Source organism: Telmatherina bonti (assembly GCF_933228915.1).
Source record: "Telmatherina bonti genome assembly, chromosome: 18".
Lineage (NCBI taxonomy): Eukaryota > Metazoa > Chordata > Actinopteri > Atheriniformes > Telmatherinidae > Telmatherina > Telmatherina bonti.
In genome coordinates, this window is record NC_136616.1 from 17,944,832 (window position 1) to 17,963,566 (window position 18,735).

Below are 18,735 nucleotides of genomic sequence, written 5' to 3' on the forward strand. Positions count from 1 at the left end.
CAGATCACCTGAGGCTCTTATCTCAGCAACGCCTCTGGGCTCTGGGTGTGACAGCTTTAATGGGCCAAAATAAAAAGCAGCTCCCATCCCGGTGCCGGACCGAGTTTTAAGAGAAGTGGGTAAAGGTGTTCAAAGTGATGGTTTTTTTTTAATGCCTCTGCCTATTTTTCTTCTCTTTTCTGTGGCGTGATGCTGGACATTAAATATGTCTGAAAGAGCTCAGTTTCCTTTGACACGTGTGGAGCGCTGGCTTTTTGCAGACCTCGGTTAAATGACACTTGAAAATGCTCTGCTTTCATTTCCTCTAGTTTTAAAAGAGGGGTTTATTGTTTGTTTGCATTATGATCCCTCTGCCTGGCACTACCATGTGGATAAAACAAACACACAATAGCTTTTATTAGAACTTCTCAATAAAGACCAAAATCAGCCTGCAGTTTTCTGACATGTAATAATAACAGACCACAAAGGCAGATACAAATAGCGAAAAAAGGCTTTTTCTTCTTCTTCTTCCTCCTGTCAGGCTTGATTGCTGATGATCAGCGCCGATGCTCTGATGCGAGAGTCTCGCTTCTCCCTGTTCTGTTTTAGCCTTCGGAGCACAGGAGCACTTCCGCTCTCTCCTGCCCAGGGACCACTGCCTGCTGGGACACACTGCTGCCCTGGGTGCAGATCTGACCAAAACATCAGCACATATTCGTGTTAAGCACAAACCCAAATGTAAGAACTAAGTGATTAGATATAACAGGTTAGAATAAAGATCTTTACTGCAGTCAAAAAATACAGGATGGTAGGACGTTTCTGGCCTTCTGGATATTCACTTCTTTTTTCATCTCATATCACATCCAGGCTACCGCCACTTCAAATTTCTCTGCTACACAGGTCATGGTAAGCATTTGCGATGAGGTTAGCCAATCTTACGTTGAGTGTTTCATCACTGTTGAGGCTCCACAAATACATGCCTTTCAGGACACAGAGGCCAAAGTTTTTGTGACCTAAAAACGCTATATTTTCTGCCTGGGTGGGAGAAGCTGTGCTGTGCCATCTGTTAACAAAAAGGTTATTACGTTCGGCACATGGGACAATGTGCCCAGATATTTGATAGAGGTCCAGATGGGATGTTAAAGGTGGAGTATGTAAGATTTTCAATATTTTCAAAATAAATTAACTGATAAAATAACTACAATCATAATTAGAAAGGTTTTTGAACATGTAGGTTCCAGTCTGTTCATATTTGATGCGTTATTAAATTATAAGTTTAATTAATGACAAATGACAAAAAGCACCTTTTTTTTACTGGTAGGCAAACATTTAAGAAGGGTCTTTGTCATTAATTAAACTTGTAATTTAATAACACATCAAATATGAACAGACTGGAACCTCCATGTTTAAAAAAAAAACTATCTAATTATGATTGTAGTTATTTTTTAGTTAATTTTTTTTTTTTTTAAATATTGAAAATCTTACATACTCTACCTTTAAAGCCAGCAGAGCTGTGTGAGTCTGAAAGTAGATCATACTTTCTGTCATGTAGTCAATGACAGAAACGTGTCAGCAGAAAAGAGAACTATGCACCGTCAGTCTTCCTTTCCAGTAGTTGCTAAATTAATAGTTGATCTTTCATTCCTGCCTTGACCTTTGCTTACGCGCTAACTCCCACATTTGAGGAACTGTAAAAGCATAATTGCGCATTAAACAGCATATGATAAAAATGATGGCCTCGAAGCTCTTACATTAGGTGTTTTTTTTCTCCTGTTTATTACTCCAGATTTTACAGCAGACATTAGCAACACTCCTACGTAGTGACAAACGTTACGTACTGTAAACAAGACAGCAATCATCATCAAACGTTGGGAGCACACTGAGTCGGTTCTGCACAAGTTCTGCTGACATAAATGACTTTCTCCCTGATGCCTGTTCTTTTTCTAATCATTGTCTTTTTGGCCATCTTGACATCTGTCAGCTTGTAATTATACAGCTGCTGTCTGTGATGTGCCTGGGATCTTTTTGTTATTGTTGTTGTTGACCTAGCTTGTCTGCTGTCCGTGATGATCACTGTGGAGCTGTAGTATTTTCTAAGCCTTGTGTGGAGATATTCTATTATTTTACTGCCTCAATAGGCACATTTAGTAAGTGTAATTTGTATCTTGATCAGTCTTTTGTGTCAGTTAGACATATTATCTCTAAACTGGCAACATGTAACATCAACGTACCAAATGTTTGAGTTGATGGCGTTTGGTCATTGTGTTCCCCCATCGCTCGCCTCCGCCTCTGCAGCACCGACAGGAGCTCTGCCTCGGCAACATGTCGATTGAGTCCCCTCCTGGACGGTACTCTGCAGTGGTGCTGGCGTTTCATGTTGTCCTGATGTGCAAATGGTAAAACCGTTTAGATAGCAACCCATCTACAGATTCAGATAAATAACTATCTGGTTTACATCTAACATTAAATGTGATCTCATAAGTTTTACCAGCATTCCTTTCAGCTCCACAATGGCTGATTTTCTGTTTTCACTTTTTTGATCCTGTGACAAGATTTGGTTAGATTAAATGTTTTGTTATAACACCTGAAAATGTGTCCTATTATATTTCTTTAAAAAAAAAAAAAAAAAGACAATGATAATTCACCTTCCAGGAGCTGTCGTCTTCCTGCAAGCCACAAAGTCAGAATGTTGTTATCGTGCAAAATAAAGTGGTCATTGTGGTTATGGGAGCCTCTTTTGATGAAATTATCCTCTAATGACTTTAGATGTGAGTAAATAGGAGATTTTTTTCACCTGTATTCTTTTGATGGGCCTCAGGATGATGCCTTTCTTTATCCTCTCCATCATTTCATCCACTGCTTTTGCCTTCATGTCAGACAAAGGTGCTGACTCTCAAAAACAAGACAAATACAAAAAAAAAAAATGAATACCTGTTTAAACCTCACTAAGTTTAAAATTTACACTGGATTCAAATGGAATGATATAAAATGAAGTGGATTCACTGTTTTGATCAGCTGCTCTGACTCCATCTTTCTTCCTGCTTTTCAGAAAGTCCTGTAAACTAGACGGAGATGGAGAAAAATGCGACAGGAATTACTTTACAGCGTTGAACTTTTCCCACTTCAATAAACAAACAAACTCATTTCAAATGTTCATGAGTGTTTTTCTGGCCAGTACAAGAAGAAAATCTCTGGAAAAAGTATTTAAAGTTTCAGGTATTTTAGCAAAGAGAAATATCTGGTATTAGACGTACTTCAGGGCAGGAGTGGGTGGAGGTGGTGGTGGAGGTGGAGGTGGTGGCGGAGCAGGAGCTTGAGTAGGAGCAGGAGCAGGAGTGGATTCAGCCACCGACTCATTAATTTTATCCTCTTTGTTCAGTTTTTCTCGTACCTGTATCACTTAAAGGGAAAGAAACATTTAGCCCACTTTTGAACAATCTGAACACAGATTGACAGTAAAAACATGTTTCTAAAAGGTGATGATATGAATGTGAACAGATAACATTTGTAGCACAGCATAAAAAGTATATTTCTGATAAGCCCGCCCCATGTAGTTTTTTCTGAAATAAATTTTAGCCCTTTTATGTAAGTTTACACCATCCAATTGTTTGGGGAGAGAAAAACATGGAGACACAAAATAAAAATTACTGAATAAAATGACCAAAATAGCAGAAAAAAAACACAAAAAATGACATTTAAACACAAAAATGCCAAAAATAACGGGCTTGAACTGTGAGAAAATTATGCAAAAACCACAACATGAAAAACAAAATGAGCATGAAGGAAATTTAAAGCCAAAGTGCCAACAATGAAGGTGAAAAATCCCTAAACCAAAACATAAAAAAAACTGAACACAATCATGACAAAATTTAATTAAATCAAGAGACAAAGAATTGGTATAGCCATCAAGATGTAAGCAAGAAACACAAAATGCAAACTGGCCAAAATCAGATTTAAAACAACCAATAAGTTATGAAACACACTTGTTTAAAAAAAAAAAAAAAAAAACTACTTAATAGAGAAGTACCTTTAATTAGATAAAGCAAGAAAAAGCTGAACCAGCTATAAAATGAAATTTATAAAGTGAGCGCAAGCAAATGCAAACTACATGCAGGCCTAATCTGAATCTGAATGGTTTTGGTTGTTCTGTTTCTAAGTTTTGAGGAGGAAGAGCGCGGCGCCTTTTTACTCATCTGTGCTTGAATGACCCAATGTTTCATCATCCATCCATGACTGAGACCCTACAGTGGGTCTCACATTTGTTTCAGAATCTCCAAGCAAAACTTTTTAAAACTCAAGCAAAAAACAACAATGAAAACCAAAACTTTCTAAAACTTAAGTAAAATAAATGATCTCAAACTTAAAAATGATCATTCATCATGAAAACTATTAGGCTTTTATTTAGTTAAATTGAGTAGTTTTGTTTGCAGTTTCCTCTTCTTTCTCTCTTCTCTCTATTGGTTGGGCTTCACAGTCTTTGGTTTTGATTCTCGATTGTTTTGGTTTAATTTCTGATGAAAGTGTTTGTACATCTCATTGGGCTACAGCTGTGTCACTCAAAAACTCACCAGCTAATCGGAACGCGCCCCTGAAAAGAGTCCGTCCATGAAAGCTTTGTGTCAGAATTTAAACCAAACAATCGAGAATCAAAACCAAATACTGTGAAGGGCAACCAAATAGACAGAACAGAGAAAGAGGAAGAGGAAACTGCAAACAAAGCTACTCAATTTAACTAAATAAAGGCCTAATAGTTTTCATGATTATTGATCATTTTTGATTTTGAGATCATTTATTTTACTTAAGTTTTAGAAAGTTTTGGTTGTAATTGTTTTGTTTTTTTTTGTTTGAGTTTTAAAAAGTTTTGCTTGGAGATTCTCAAACAAATCTGATTCCATACAGTGGATGCCATGATAAATTCCTATTAACCAATTAAAATCCAGATTTTCCTGCCTAAAACAGGTTTTTATGGATAAAAGACTTATTATGGAGCAACTATTTTACTAGACTGCATTTACTTGCTTATGTAACAGGTTTTGTACAGTGTGGCTTGAAGATAAATTGCATTTTTTTGCTGGTCTAAAATATGTGTTTATGACTTATTCATAACCCTGTTAATACCATTTCAGCCTTGTGATTATGGCCTAAAATAGTATTCATCATTCAAATCTTGAGAATCTTTTATCTTTCCAGTGGTGTACAACATGTGACAGTACTTAGACTGCGTAAACTAAATATTTATTTGTCACATCCCGCCCACGGATTGTCTGGACCCGCAGGTAATTCTGTCTGATATTGTTGCTACCTTCTTCCTGCAGCTGTGTGACAGACGTGTTAGCTTCAGACAGGTGAATTTCCAAAGTCTTCCTCTCCTCTTCACTCGCCTGCAGCTGCTCTCTCAGGTTCTGCAGCTCAGACAGGACACTGCTCTCCTCTGTAGCTTCCTTACTGGGTTTTACCTGATCAAGGGGGGAAAACAAACTGGGACATGATGCGGAATATGAACAGAATATACGTCTTGCTCTGTCTTGGCACATTTGCGCACCTGATCCTGGTAGTGGAGCTGTATATCACGCAGCACTGTGTTAATGTGGGAAATCTGCTCCAGCGCCTGCTGCAGCTGTAGCTGCATACTGGTATCAAGGCTCGACCGCTCCATCACGCTCTGTCTCTTGTCAGCCTTCTGCTCCACCAGTATCTGATGAGACAAAATAAATCCTTCATCTCTAACATTTCCACTAAGTCTTATTTAAACATCCGCTTCTAAGAAAACAAAGGGAAAGAAATACATCCAATACAATGATCATTTTAGCGGACAAATGAAGTGAGTCTCCCCGGGAGGTTGTCACAATGCACACAAAATGTTTTCAGTGTCTGACTGAGCAATAACTTGGACACGATCATTACTCATCAGCTTGTACTTAGAGTGGTAGAAATGCAAAGAGCATCATTATCCCTCCATTATGGAAAAAAGAGGGGAGCTTTGCCTCTCTTCACTGCAAATGGGATTTGGTCCTCAGTGGTGTGACAGATGAAAATACCAGTTGCAGTTAATTAGTAAAGCTCCTTAATAAAAAACACTGTCGTAAATAAACCTTTTGATCTTTTTCATGATGTTTTGTCAAGTGCTTATGTTTCTGTTTTTATTAAAATAAAATTATGTATTTGACAGATCTATCATGTAAGTAAGGATATAACTAAATAACTATCCAGCTATCTATCTATTTCCTTAACCACTTGTTCCAGTTAAGCCTATCCCAGCAGCATTTCAGAGTTTGTGGTTCAACACAATCCACCAAACCAGGCGTCTCAATGGCTGCTGGTCTGCAGGATTTAAAGGTTCTTCAGCTTCAATACATTTGATTCAAATAAAATTGATCCAACAGCTTCTTGTCAATTTCTGCACATTCATTCATTCATTTATTTTCTTAACCACTTCGCCTAATTTAAGTGTTGCCAGGAAGCTGGTGGCAATCCCAGTAATCACTGGGCTAGAGGCAGTGTACACCATGGAAAGGTAACCAGTTCTGCACAAAGACCCATTCATTTGATTCAAGTGCGTTGAAGCAGCAAAGCATCTAAAAACCTGCAGGACAGTGAAGCAAGGACAGAACTATAAACTCCCACACTGTTGCATGAGAACAGGTGAGAGTCGAGTAGAAAGAGTCGAAAAGTCATCGGTTTTAAGCCATGGAAGCAGCAGATTACAAAGGAAGGAAAATATCGGTAATGTGGATGTTTTGTCATGTGGACCAACACGGTTATAAACACTCTATCATGAGATAATATTCATTCATTCTTCATCATTTTTACAGTGAAAAGAAGTGTGCTGGCCTTGGACCAGGCTTATTATTGGTTCCACCAATAATGTTTGCTCTGGGCTATTGACATGTTCAAGACTACAACCTTATCCTTAAACCTAGCTTTAAATCTCAGGGTACAGAACATATTTTGTCTAAAAATACCTGGTTGAGCGTCCGATTTGATCACTGCTTTGATGCCTTTAAACCATCAAGCATGATACAACCTCCCCCATGTTTTACTGTAGAGATTCATTCTCTGACTAACAACAAACTGATGGATTTCATTTTGTATCTTCAGTTCAGCTTCATGGGCTGCATGGTGGCATAGTGGGTAGCACTGTGGCCTCACAGCTGGTTCGATCCTCAGCTGGGGCGAGGTTTGGACAGTGGCCTTTATGTGTGGAGTTTGCATGTTCCCCCCGTGTATGTTTGGCTTCTCTCCAGGTACTCCGGCTTCCTCCCACCGTCCAAAGACTTGTATGTTGTGTTAATTGGTTACTCTAAATTGCTCTTTAGAGTGAGTGTGTGGTTGTTTGTCTTCGTGTGGCCCTGCGTTGGACTGGCGAGCTGTTCAAGGTGTACCCTGCCTTTCGCCCGAAAGTCTGCTGGGATAGGTTCCAGCTTCCCCGCGACCCTTCATCGTATAAAGCGGTTAGAATAATGAATGAGTTTAGCCTTGATGTTGTCCAATGGGAAAATTGGCTAAGTTGGACTTGTGTTAAAGATATTCATTTTTGTTCTTAAACTTCAATGTTATCATTAATTTTGATTTAATTCTGTCCTGGTTGAATTGATCAGACCTTTTACTGAAAGCAACTTTATGCCTTTACATTGTTCCATTTACTTTTCAATTCTTCCTCTTCGCCCTGATTGAATGCTTCTAACGTTTTATACAAAGCACTTTGAATTGTCTTGAACATGAAATGTGCTATAGAAATTATTTTGCTTTGCTTTGTGAACACATTTTCAAGTCTATAAGCATCATTGTCTCTGATATCCACTAATTCACAGACAGCACTGAGAAAATAACGCTGCTGCACTCTGGTCATGTCGGATCCGTAAAGTATTCTCGGTTGTGTGAACATGAGTAGATTTGTGATAAAAAGATGAGGAAATGTGAGAGAAAGTGGCTTTCACTTCAGTTTCTTTCTTTTTTTTTTTTTTGCAGGCCCTGTGAGCTCTGTGTCAGTAACATGCAGCACACCAGCTTCACACTGCAAATTGCACCGCTCTGATCTGTGGTCCCTCTTCAGCAGAGAGCAGTTTTCACACAGCAATTAGCACAGTTATTTCATACACACCCAGATTCAAACACACAGACAAGGAAAAAAAGAAACAAAGACACACACACACACAAAAGCTCCAAATTGCTTCCTGTTTGAGGATCTGCATCATTATACCACCATGCATCACGGAGAAGAGGTGTGAATGGTTGTTGTTTTCAAAACACATGAAAACACACAAATAGCAGTGCACACAAGAGGCATTCAGCACTGGTGGGGGGGGGGGGGGGGGGGGGGGGGGGTATTTTACCATGAATTGAGAGTAAAGGGGCAGAATTGTGTGAAGAGTTGGGGGTCCTTTTCACAGGTAAGGACCCCTGCGAAGCAGCCCATTGTGTGCCTGTCCGGTAAATGGAGGACACTGCGCACAAAGGCGACAATTGCTATATGCTCAGGAAAAAACATAAAGGTGTCAGGCAAAGACAGGTTGTGCTTAAAGACCACTATTCTCCGACAGCAGCAATGATGACCACTAATTATGGTGGAGGGAGGGGCTAAATGGGAAAGGAACAGAGATGCTTTGAAAGAAAAGCCCCTCATTAAAGGAGCAGCTGGGACAGCAAAATGTGTCCTCTGTGTGTGTGTTTGTTTGGGTATGAGGATTTAAGTGAATTGATGTTTTCCCTGTTTGTGTACAAGTGTGTGTTTGTGCTTTTGTCTTGTGTGTGAATGCCAGTCTCATTGAGACTGACCTTCAGTAAGAAAATAGACCTCACGAAGACCCCCTATGACGTCCTGCCACCTCTGCTGCTCTGCTGTGTGTGTCTAGTTGTGTATTCCTGTCCCTCCCCTCTGTCCGTACGTCCACTCGTCCACCGCAGCTGCCTGAAGGTCAGTGCCAACACTTCTTCCGCCTTCCTGTGGCACGACCTGTCACCCTCAGTATCTATAGGTGTGAATGTGTGACAGAAATATTTTGTGAAATGCCGAAAACACACACGTGTGCACACACAAGCACACACCTGGTGGGCAAAGACTTCAGCATGTTGCCGGAGGCCCTGCTCCAGCTCCAGTTTCTGAGAGATTTCTGTGAACTCCTCCGTGACAAGCTGGGAGACTGCACAGAAAACATACAGAAGGAAACCTTTAAATATGGTTAAAAACATGCCGTGCATGATGTTCATGACCAAAGCAGTGCTTTCTACCAGATGCAACCCTAATGCCAAAAAACTAGAAGCTGTGTAACATTTACATGAAAGGGGAGAACAATTAAGACCTTTCATAAAATGATAATTCATTTACAATGAAAACATGTCAAATGTTTAAGCAGTTTCATGAAAACTTAAAGGTTACTTGAGCTTAATTGCAGCAATGTGTTTTAGAAAGTTGGTACAGCACATTGGCCTTAACAAGTAACAGCTAGAGAACATGCTGTAACTATTTAGATTAGCTGGTTAACTACGTAACTTAGACTGAAAAGAGAGTCTCAGAGAGGACGATGCTGTCAGTAGTAAAAATGTGTGGAACCTCCACAGTCTGCAAAAGGCTATTTCAGTATATGGGTCAAATTAAGATATTCTACCCAACTGTTACATAAATTTTGGCTTTGCGTGATGTCTATGATCAATAACAAGAGAATTCTATAGGAAAGGAATAAAGTAAAAGAAAAAACTCCTAGAACAGCCTAAAGCGGGGAGATTTTCATGTAAAATGCAATATAGCATCATATTTTCTGTTGATTATGACTGTAAAGCTTGTATAATATACATATATTTGGGTGGCGTAGTGACATCTGGTTAGGATGCCTCCTGGACATCTCCCTGCTGAAGTGTTCCACATCCAACTGGGAGGATGGTCAGTGGAAAAAACAGAATGGGTTGGAGGAAATACTCTCTCAGCCAGCATTGGAATGCTCCAGGAGCCGCTCAGATGAACTGGGAGAGCTGGCCAGACAAGCTGGGAGAAATGTCCTACTTCTGACTCTGATCATTTCATGCATTGACTACTGCAATTCCATACTGGAAAATCTGCCTGCATGCTCCCTTAAACTCCTGCAAATAATCCAGAAGCACGTCTTGTCTTCAACCAGCCCAAAAGAGCTCATGTTTGTCCGCTGCTAATTACAATTCAATGGCTTCCAGTTGCAGCACACATCAAATTCAAAGCCTTGCTTTTAGCTTGCAAAGCAATCACTCAAATGGCTGCTGTCGACCTTCACTCTTTAATCTAGAGCTAGAGCTAATCTGTTGAGCTCTCTCTCAACAGTTACGCTCTTCCACTGAAAGACGCCCAGATTTACCACCACTACATCAGGCTATATCAGTAGCTTTACTCTTTTCCTCTATTGTTCTGTGATGGTAGAATGACCTACCAACTCTTTCGGATCCATAGAGTCCTTATCTATTTTTAAGAACAAGCTAAAGACTCATTTCCACATTTAGTTCTATTTGTCAGGTTGGGCTGGAAAGATTTCTCCAGCTCTTTGCAACAATTCAGCACTGAATAAGCTGCACCCACGACTATATTGTGCAATAAATCATTTCTCATATTTTAACAAAGGGACTATTGCAGGGAGGGACGGGAACATAAAAAAATGTACTTCCTCAAACACTACATTGCAACACCTGCATCCAACTTGCAGCAGTTTGACTAGTACCTATCTATGATTCCCCCACTGTGTGATTTCTTGCTTGTGTTGCTCTCACTCTCAGATGTGAGTCACGACTGCAGAATACAATACAATACAATACAATACAATACAATACAATACAATACAATACAATACAGTAGAAGGATGGTAAATTGACACACACACAGACAAAATTATGCTATTAAAGAGCAAAGCTTCCATAGCTTACCCAGAAATTATAACTTTTTTCCTCATGAACTTTGTCAAGTGCATGCATACTATTCATAGTTTGTCATTTCTGTCTATTTTTTTTTTTTTTTTTTTTGACTAAATAAAGAGCAAGAACAAATGCGGTGGTGGTGCCAGTGCACCGATCTCCCGATTTGCTGGACCTACAAAAACTTGTAAAAAATTACTTTTAAGATTTCCTGTAAACTGTTAATTTGAATATTTTGTTTTGTCTTTAACGATTTAGGGCGCTGGGCTGATCTGTCGCTTACTGAAACCAGACCAGATCGATCTATTGGATGAAAATGGGATATTTTGCTCTAAAACATCAAACTGCTGATCTCTTCAATTCACAGATGTTAAGGACTTTCTTTTTAAAAGAGAAGCTGAAACACAATGATAAACATGACTCTGTCACTACCCTTTTTTCTTTATTATGTTAGATGTGTTGTTGCCTTCGAATTCAAACCAATACTTTATTCAAGAAATTGCTAAATGTTGTGATTTCAACATCTGATGTTTTCAAAGTTCTGTTGTGAATAAAATATTGATTTATGAGAAGTATAAATCATCATTTTATTCATATTTGACATGTCATCTATTGACTTCGACATGAAAAAAAAATTGTATGGCAAGACGTCTGTAATTAGGGTCAAATTTGAACTAAAATACTAAAAGCAATTTACAGACGGATAAAAGACATCATCGCACAGAGAATACATGAAGGACATTTCTGTTAACAACAAAAAAGTCAACAAATGAATCAATAATTAAAGTAATGACAGACTCATCATAATGGGTGTGTACCTCGTTTGATTTTATTCATGGTCTTGCTCTGTTTGCTCATTTTCCGCAGAAGTGCCTCTTTCTCCTCAACCTCTAGAGCAAGCTGAGAGAAAAACATCAGTGTTCAGGAGCCACAACAATTTCCACTTCAGATGAAACAGTCTGCCGGTAACATGAATGCATCTTTCTGCACTGAATTACTCATATGAACATGCCCAGGAAGGAAAATAACCTTTTTACATTGATCAAAAACCCACTTATAACCAGTAACATCTGGCTTTTGAGTGTAATGGCTCTTTTTCTTTGCAGAAACACATATTTACTGACCTACAAGGTGGTTGTGACACCGACAGCTGTGACTCAGCCAAAAAGACACGAGGCTGATCAGTTTTCATCTGTCAGCTTGTAGCTTATTTTCAGCCCCACTGTGCGGGGAAGATGTCTGCAGTCCAGTCAAAAGCAATAAATTAGCCTAATTATAAAGATTAAAAAACAATCCTCCTTCATGCTGTCGCTGTGTGAGGCGTTCTCTGGATCATTTCAGAACAGATTGAGGCTTCCAGAGCACTAATGATAACACGCTACTCCGACAGCAGACACATCAACCCCTAATCCAGACTACTTTTGGTACTTCTGGCTCAGTTACGGCACTAGCAAGCAACACATGGGCCAGGATTTAGGTTACAGTAAGTGTGCTGTGGGCTACAAGTGATCTATACATTTTTCTGCTATCCGGTTACTGGCATTGAAGATATTTAACCCTTTAAAATCCTGTTTTCTTATATTCTCTTTTACTTGGCCCTTGCTGATCTAGCAGGATCACTATTGTTGCAGTAATAAGTTTTTACTGACTGTACCGTCATGACTGCGGCCTGAAATGACCTTCATCATCCAAACTTTAAGAATCTCAGTTTTCCAATAGTGTATATTTCAGGTGAAGGTAAGTAGATCGGACACTTGAGTAAAATACATATTTAATTGCAGAGGTGGAAATTCCTGGTCCAGAAAGTAAAAGTCCTGCCGTGTTTTTGGCTCTACTTGTACATTTAGATCAGGTGTTTTCACTAACAGACTCTTTTACCTGGCAAATAAACTCTGCTCATTAAATTCAGCTTATTTGGTGACTGGTCGGAACAGCTGCCGGACAGGACTTTTACTTTCCGGACCAGGAATTGCCCCTTCTGTTTGTCTTGTCCTGTCGACAGTACATATGGTTTCAATAGTTTATCCTGCTTGTCTGAACAAGCATCCTGCTTCCAATAAAAAGGATAGAAACCACATCTTCACTCTAACCAGAACTTTAGAATTTTTTTTTCTTTTTTCGGCCCTAATTGAGACAAAGCTTAGAATTAATACCCCGAACAATCAATGTTTGAAACATTCCCCAGAGGCTGAAAAATTACAGTCTTTCTTTTTATTTATTTTTAACATTACCTGTTCTCTGAGTTGGACTTGCTCTCTGGTCAGTTCCTCCACTTGTTGCTCCAGCTGCAGCTTCTCAGCCAGCAGGCCGTCCACTGAGGCCTGCAAAGCTAACGCACAGACAGAGGCACGGGTTTAACCTTACTTTGTGATTTACATGATTCTTCTTCTCATTTCCACCTACAGTACCTCACCATCAGTGGTCTCACTGAGACACTGACATAAACCTCATAAGGCTGGTTTCACACAGGCTTTGGCTTTCTGTGTGGAAAACATGCAGATGATCTGACTTCTTCAGAGATGATTTAACACCTGTACACACTCATTGTAAATATCACAAAGTGGATAAAAACACATTTCTGTATCAAACTCAGTTTTATGAGTATAATTTCACAGAATCAGCATTTCCTCCATTTTTGGACGCCTCATCCAACTCTTCCAGAAATTTCAGTGTCTTTTTTTGACAAGTTAATTAATTTCAGCAAGCTGATCTAATTCCAGCAGAAGACATTTAAAAAAATGTCATTTTAATTTGCCTGCAACCTAGAAATGGTAATCATGTCAACAGAATTGTAATGCATGAAATCATCCGGCTTATGAAGTACAACAGGAGAAGCAATACGTCGCCCTCCTTCAGAAATCACTTCACTGGCTTCCTGCAGAAAGATATAGATAGAACTAGATCTTAAAAAATTAATAAACACTTTTAAGCCTCATGGACTGTTGGTTCAGGAATATATAGCTGAACTCCTGACCTCCTATGAGCCTAAATGCAACCTGACGGTTAAATGCAGGTTATTTCTGGACGGTTTTTGCTTTAACTTAAAACTAAAGGTAATCAGGCTGCTCCTGGCTGGGCTGCTCAGCGTTTGGATATTCATCTGGAAGGAATCAGGAGCTCTGAAACTGTCCTTAAGCAAAAGATTGAAATAATAAACATGTCATTTTCATTTTAAATCAAGTTGGGTTCATGTCATTAGTGACTAACCTGTGATCTTGGCTTGACTTTCGAGCAGCAGCGCATTTTCGCTGTTGTCTTTGCCGGCATCAACTACGTCACCGTCACTCACGGAGTCAGTTTCTTCATCAAGGGCCTCAGCAGCCAGGTTATCTGGCAGCTCGTGGATCAGCGGTAGCATCATCTGGCTCCTCCTTTTCAATACTTTGTTCTCTTTGCTTACCTTAGCAACAGAAGAGATGATGTTCAGAGGGGAGATCGATTACTTGGAGGAAAGAAAAGCAGTGAGGAAAGGAAAGGAAAGGAAAGAACTGCGTCGAAATGATTTACCTTAAGAGCCAGTGCCTCAGCGCTCTCCCTACATGACCGCTCAATCTGGAACTGCAATTCTAGTACATTAATCTCTTTCAGGAGCTGATTGGAAACTGATTATGAAAAGAAGAGATTTGTCATTGATAGAAAGAAAAACTGCATTTCAACTCATTTCTTTGAGATTAACACATCTAAATGTTTCATCTTTGGACTTTTTGTCCATTAGAGACTTTATCTGCCGGGCTCTGTGAGCTCTGTGAGCTCTGCAGTGGTTCACAGTCCAGTGAAAGTGGCCAAGAGGAAAATCAGCACCATAATCTGAGGCCGTGGTTTTCAACTGGAAAACTGTGGACTGCTCCCTCCAGGTCAGGGATGAGTAACTGCCTCAAATGGAGGAGTTAAAGACCCTCTTTAACTCCCCATTATAACTTCTGAAGAAGAGAGGGACAGATGAACTGGGGCTGGGACGTAAGTTATGGGGTGTTGCACATTGCTGTAAAACGTGAGCTGAACCAAAAGGCAAAGCTGTTGACTCACTGCTCTGTATTTTCTACAATGTGGGCAGTGACCAAAGGAAAAAGATCCCTGATACAAGATATAACATATGTGTTTCCTTTGGGGGGGGTGGCTGGGATCAGCCTTGCAGATAAGGTGCTGACCTTGATCATCCACATGAGGCTGGAAGTAGAGCTCCTATCCTACTTGGATGCCTACTGGTTACCTTCTTCTGAAAGCATTTCAAGCACATCCAGGAAGAATTGGCTGGAGGAATTATCCAGGAACAACCCAGTAATCCCCTGGAGTAGCCGGAGAATGTTGCTTAAAGAAGGATGTTTGGGTTTCTGTCCTAAACCTGTTGCTTCTCTGACAAAACCCAGAATAAGAGGAATGAAATGGGTGGATATATGAAGCGACGGATGGAGTTTTGTCCTGATTTCCCTAGTGTTGTGTTTTTTTTATGTGTTGCTGTGTTTTGCACAACATCTGTCGAAAAAAACGACTTGAAGATCATGTATAAGTAAAGTGAATTCTCACCATCCTCCAGTTCAGTCAGTCTCTCATTGGCTTCATCTCTCTGCTTCTCCAGGATCTCGCACTAACAAGCAAATCCAACAAACCAAATAGAAAAAACATCACCCTTCTATCAGCAAATGCTCAATTTTATTCACATTTAAGATGTTTTAGGACCACAGACAGCAAAAGTCCAAAAACATCTTTAGTCCTCATTAATATATTCATGTTTGTACATTTTATATTCTTTCATGTTTTACTTTTTGTTTTGAATAAAATTATATTTATAATTTTTTTATATATTTTTTCAACGAAAGGGACAAAACAAGGTATAATTACATCTTTTTAAGTAAGATTCAGTGTTTCCTCCGGGGCAGATTGCCTCTAATGCAGAGTAACAGCAATACCTGAATATCTCCTCCATCGTCGGAGGATAAATAACTCTCTCCATCTGAGTCTGCGGGGGGAAGCAAAACATTTTATCTGCACGTAACAGACAGATTGTGAAATGTGTTGTGGCATCTTAAACTAGAAACTGTTCATTGCTGAGTGGAAGGGAAGACGACCACGGATCCTCACACACTGCCAGCGTGACTGGAAGAGGAAGTTTCAGAAGCCTTTTGGTGAGAGAAATAAAGGAAATGAAATTGTGGCTGTATCCTACGAGCAGGTTTCACTTTCTCTGACTCATCACGAGACACTGGACGTGGTTACTGATGAAAACCCTTTTTTCTACCAGCAGCTTTAAATCTCATTACATTACTATCTGTGTGTCTTTTTTTTTTTTTTTAGGTATCTCAAAGAATGAAGTTTACATTTGAGTGGCTAAACTTCCACTTCTAGGAGTATAAACATCAGATTTAATGTGAGCACATGTCGTCAAATTGGTTCAGTTCATCAAACAAGCCTCATCCATAATTAATAAGTGGGACAATTCCAATTCCAATTTCATCAAGGATGTTTTTTTTCTGTAAATCCAAATGCGGATCCATAAAACTGCAGTTTCCTAAAACCTGATGCTTCCTACACCACTATTTTAACAGACCTGATAATGTAACACAGGAGTGTCCAGTTCCAGTCCTCAGTCCTGCAGGTTTTCCATGTTACCCTGCTCCAACACACCTGACTCAAAAGAATCAGTAGACTGTTGGATCCATGTAATGGAGGCCAGCTGTGTTGGAGCGGGGATACATTGAAAACCTGCAGTACAACGGCCAGTGAAGACTGACTTTAGACACCCCTGACATCACAGCTGTATCGGACATCACCATGGCAATGTGAAAGATGTCAGCGAAGCATTTTGTAGCAAAATAAATATCACTGTGTGTTTGGTAAAATGTGATAACCAAGAGGTTTTTCAAGTATCTCTGATGTAGTCGGAAAGCCATGCATTAAATAAGAGAAGGAAGTTAATCACATGCTTGTGAGTCAGTGTTTCACCTTCATCCTGTCTATAACCTCGCAGCAGAAAATATGTATTCTTGTCACTGTTTCGCCTTAATTTTGTGCAGACGGCGGGTCATATAATGCCATGGAAGGATAACTAGTAACACACAGTTGAGAAACTGAAGCTAAAACTGAGTCGTGGCGAAGCAGCCGCACGAGCTGGATTGGTGCAAAAGCAAATAAGCAGTTAAATTAAAATGAATGTGCATTAGTGTTAAAATGTGCAAAGGAGGAATTCACCCCCAGGTTATTCTGTCATGCGGCTAATGTTAATGAACCTGTTTTGGCCTGAATCTCAGCCAAACCAATGAAAAACTGAACCTGATGATGCAAAGAAATAAAGTAAAGTTAAGATGAAAAAAAAAAAAAAACAATTAAGCCTAATAGATGGCATACAACATTCATCCACTGAAACACACTCACCTGGTGGATTTTATTCTATTCTAATGGATTCTTGTTATAACTGCAGGTACATTTTCCTGCAGATGTTTCGGTATAACATATCTGGAAAGATTTTAAAGTCATTGGCAGAGAAAATTTTTAAAAAGCTGAAAAATCTCCATATTTAACAGCTGCTTAAAATAAAAGGCATTAGTGTTTAATGCGAAGCTCTTCTAAAACTTTCTTCATAAACTGAATCACCGGCATTGATAATCCGTCGCTTCATATTCGCCTTACCTGTGGCAGCATTGTCCTCGTCTTGCAGCCACATCCTGATGTGTGTATGAGTGTTAGCGTTTTACAGATCTAGCTTTAAAAAGCACAAACAAAATCTTAATTTCTGTCCTAACAGCTTTCAGATTAGACTGAAAGAAACGGTTGGAATTTGTGCTTAAACCCTCCCCTGCTGCTAAACTAGGAGGAAAATGAGGAACTGACTTGTCACTCCTCTTTATAAAACTTATTTGCACTGCTGTTGTTTTGAGGATTCATTTTCCGCGGCTAATATTTGCAGAGTTTTGCTTCTGTTGTCACTGACAGAGGCTGTCTGAACTTCTCCCCCCTTTTCAGAGTGAAAAAAGGAAAGTGTAGCTTTTCTCCAAGCATGGGGTCTCTGAGAGACGTCACTGTCTCTCTGCTGCAAGATCAATGTCACTCAAGCAGCCAGGGCAAAGCAAAAGCTGCTTTCACTCCTCTATTAGCATCTGTGCTAGAGTTCATGACCTGTGAAACACCAGTCACCTACCATAGGAGCCACATTTCTGTGTGACAGTTCAGCAGATGACAACGAGGGATGGCAGCGATGACGCTGGTGACACATATTCCTCCACTGTGAATAATTTAGAGGCTTCTAATTCCTGATCTTCGCTCCCTTTTTATTTATTCATCTGCCTTTCAGGAGTTTATTTGTAGTAGTACAGCCAGAGTCCAGTCAGGATAAAGTACCACCTCCATTTAATTCTCAGCTTTTCATTTAGCTTGGATCACGTCTCGTATGAATCTGATGCTTCAGTCCCAGATGGAGATTTGAATCTTGAAGGATAATATATGTTATTATGTGCTTTTTTTTCCCCCTCTCACTAAGGCTAATGTTTTATATAATTATCCTTGAACAGATGGTCGCTACATTGTTTTCCATCCATTTTCTTAACCGCTTTGTCCAATTCAGGGTCACGGGGAAGCTGGAGCCTATCCCAGTAATCACTGGGCGAGAGGCAGGGTGCACCGTGGACAGCTCGCCAGTCCATCACATGGCCTTACTTCCATTTAAAGAATTTAAACATGGGGAAAAATATTTGGGGGAGGGGGTATTTTTCATCTATATATTAATACAAACTATATATTAATATTTATTAATATTTATAGTATGATCAACAATAAAGAATGTGAAAAAATATAATAAATAGTACAGCTACTGTGACATAAAACACTGATTTTTCCTCTTGAAATATTCCATGTAAGATTTAGGGATGGCTATATTTTGCACCATATTTCAACATA

The 18,735-nt window shown here is 39.5% G+C and overlaps 1 protein-coding gene across 1 annotated transcript; it reads right to left on the minus strand.

Moving 5' to 3' along the window:
• Positions 1-516: 516 nt before the first annotated feature.
• On the minus strand, positions 517-17,614 carry shtn2 (shootin 2; the record flags this gene model as incomplete). The annotated part of the gene is made up of 17 exons (XM_079258095.1): positions 17,473-17,614; positions 15,756-15,805; positions 15,373-15,433; positions 14,356-14,450; positions 14,056-14,248; positions 13,080-13,177; positions 11,667-11,748; positions 9,025-9,119; positions 5,522-5,674; positions 5,282-5,435; positions 3,234-3,378; positions 2,983-3,041; positions 2,774-2,871; positions 2,625-2,645; positions 2,468-2,521; positions 2,211-2,361; positions 517-671 (listed from the first exon to the last, which is right to left on the minus strand). The coding sequence occupies exons 1-17, from the start codon at positions 17,504-17,506 to the stop codon at positions 517-519; spliced, it is 1,698 nt and encodes a 565-aa protein (XP_079114221.1). The 5' UTR covers positions 17,507-17,614.
• Between the last annotated feature and the right edge of the window lie 1,121 nt (positions 17,615-18,735).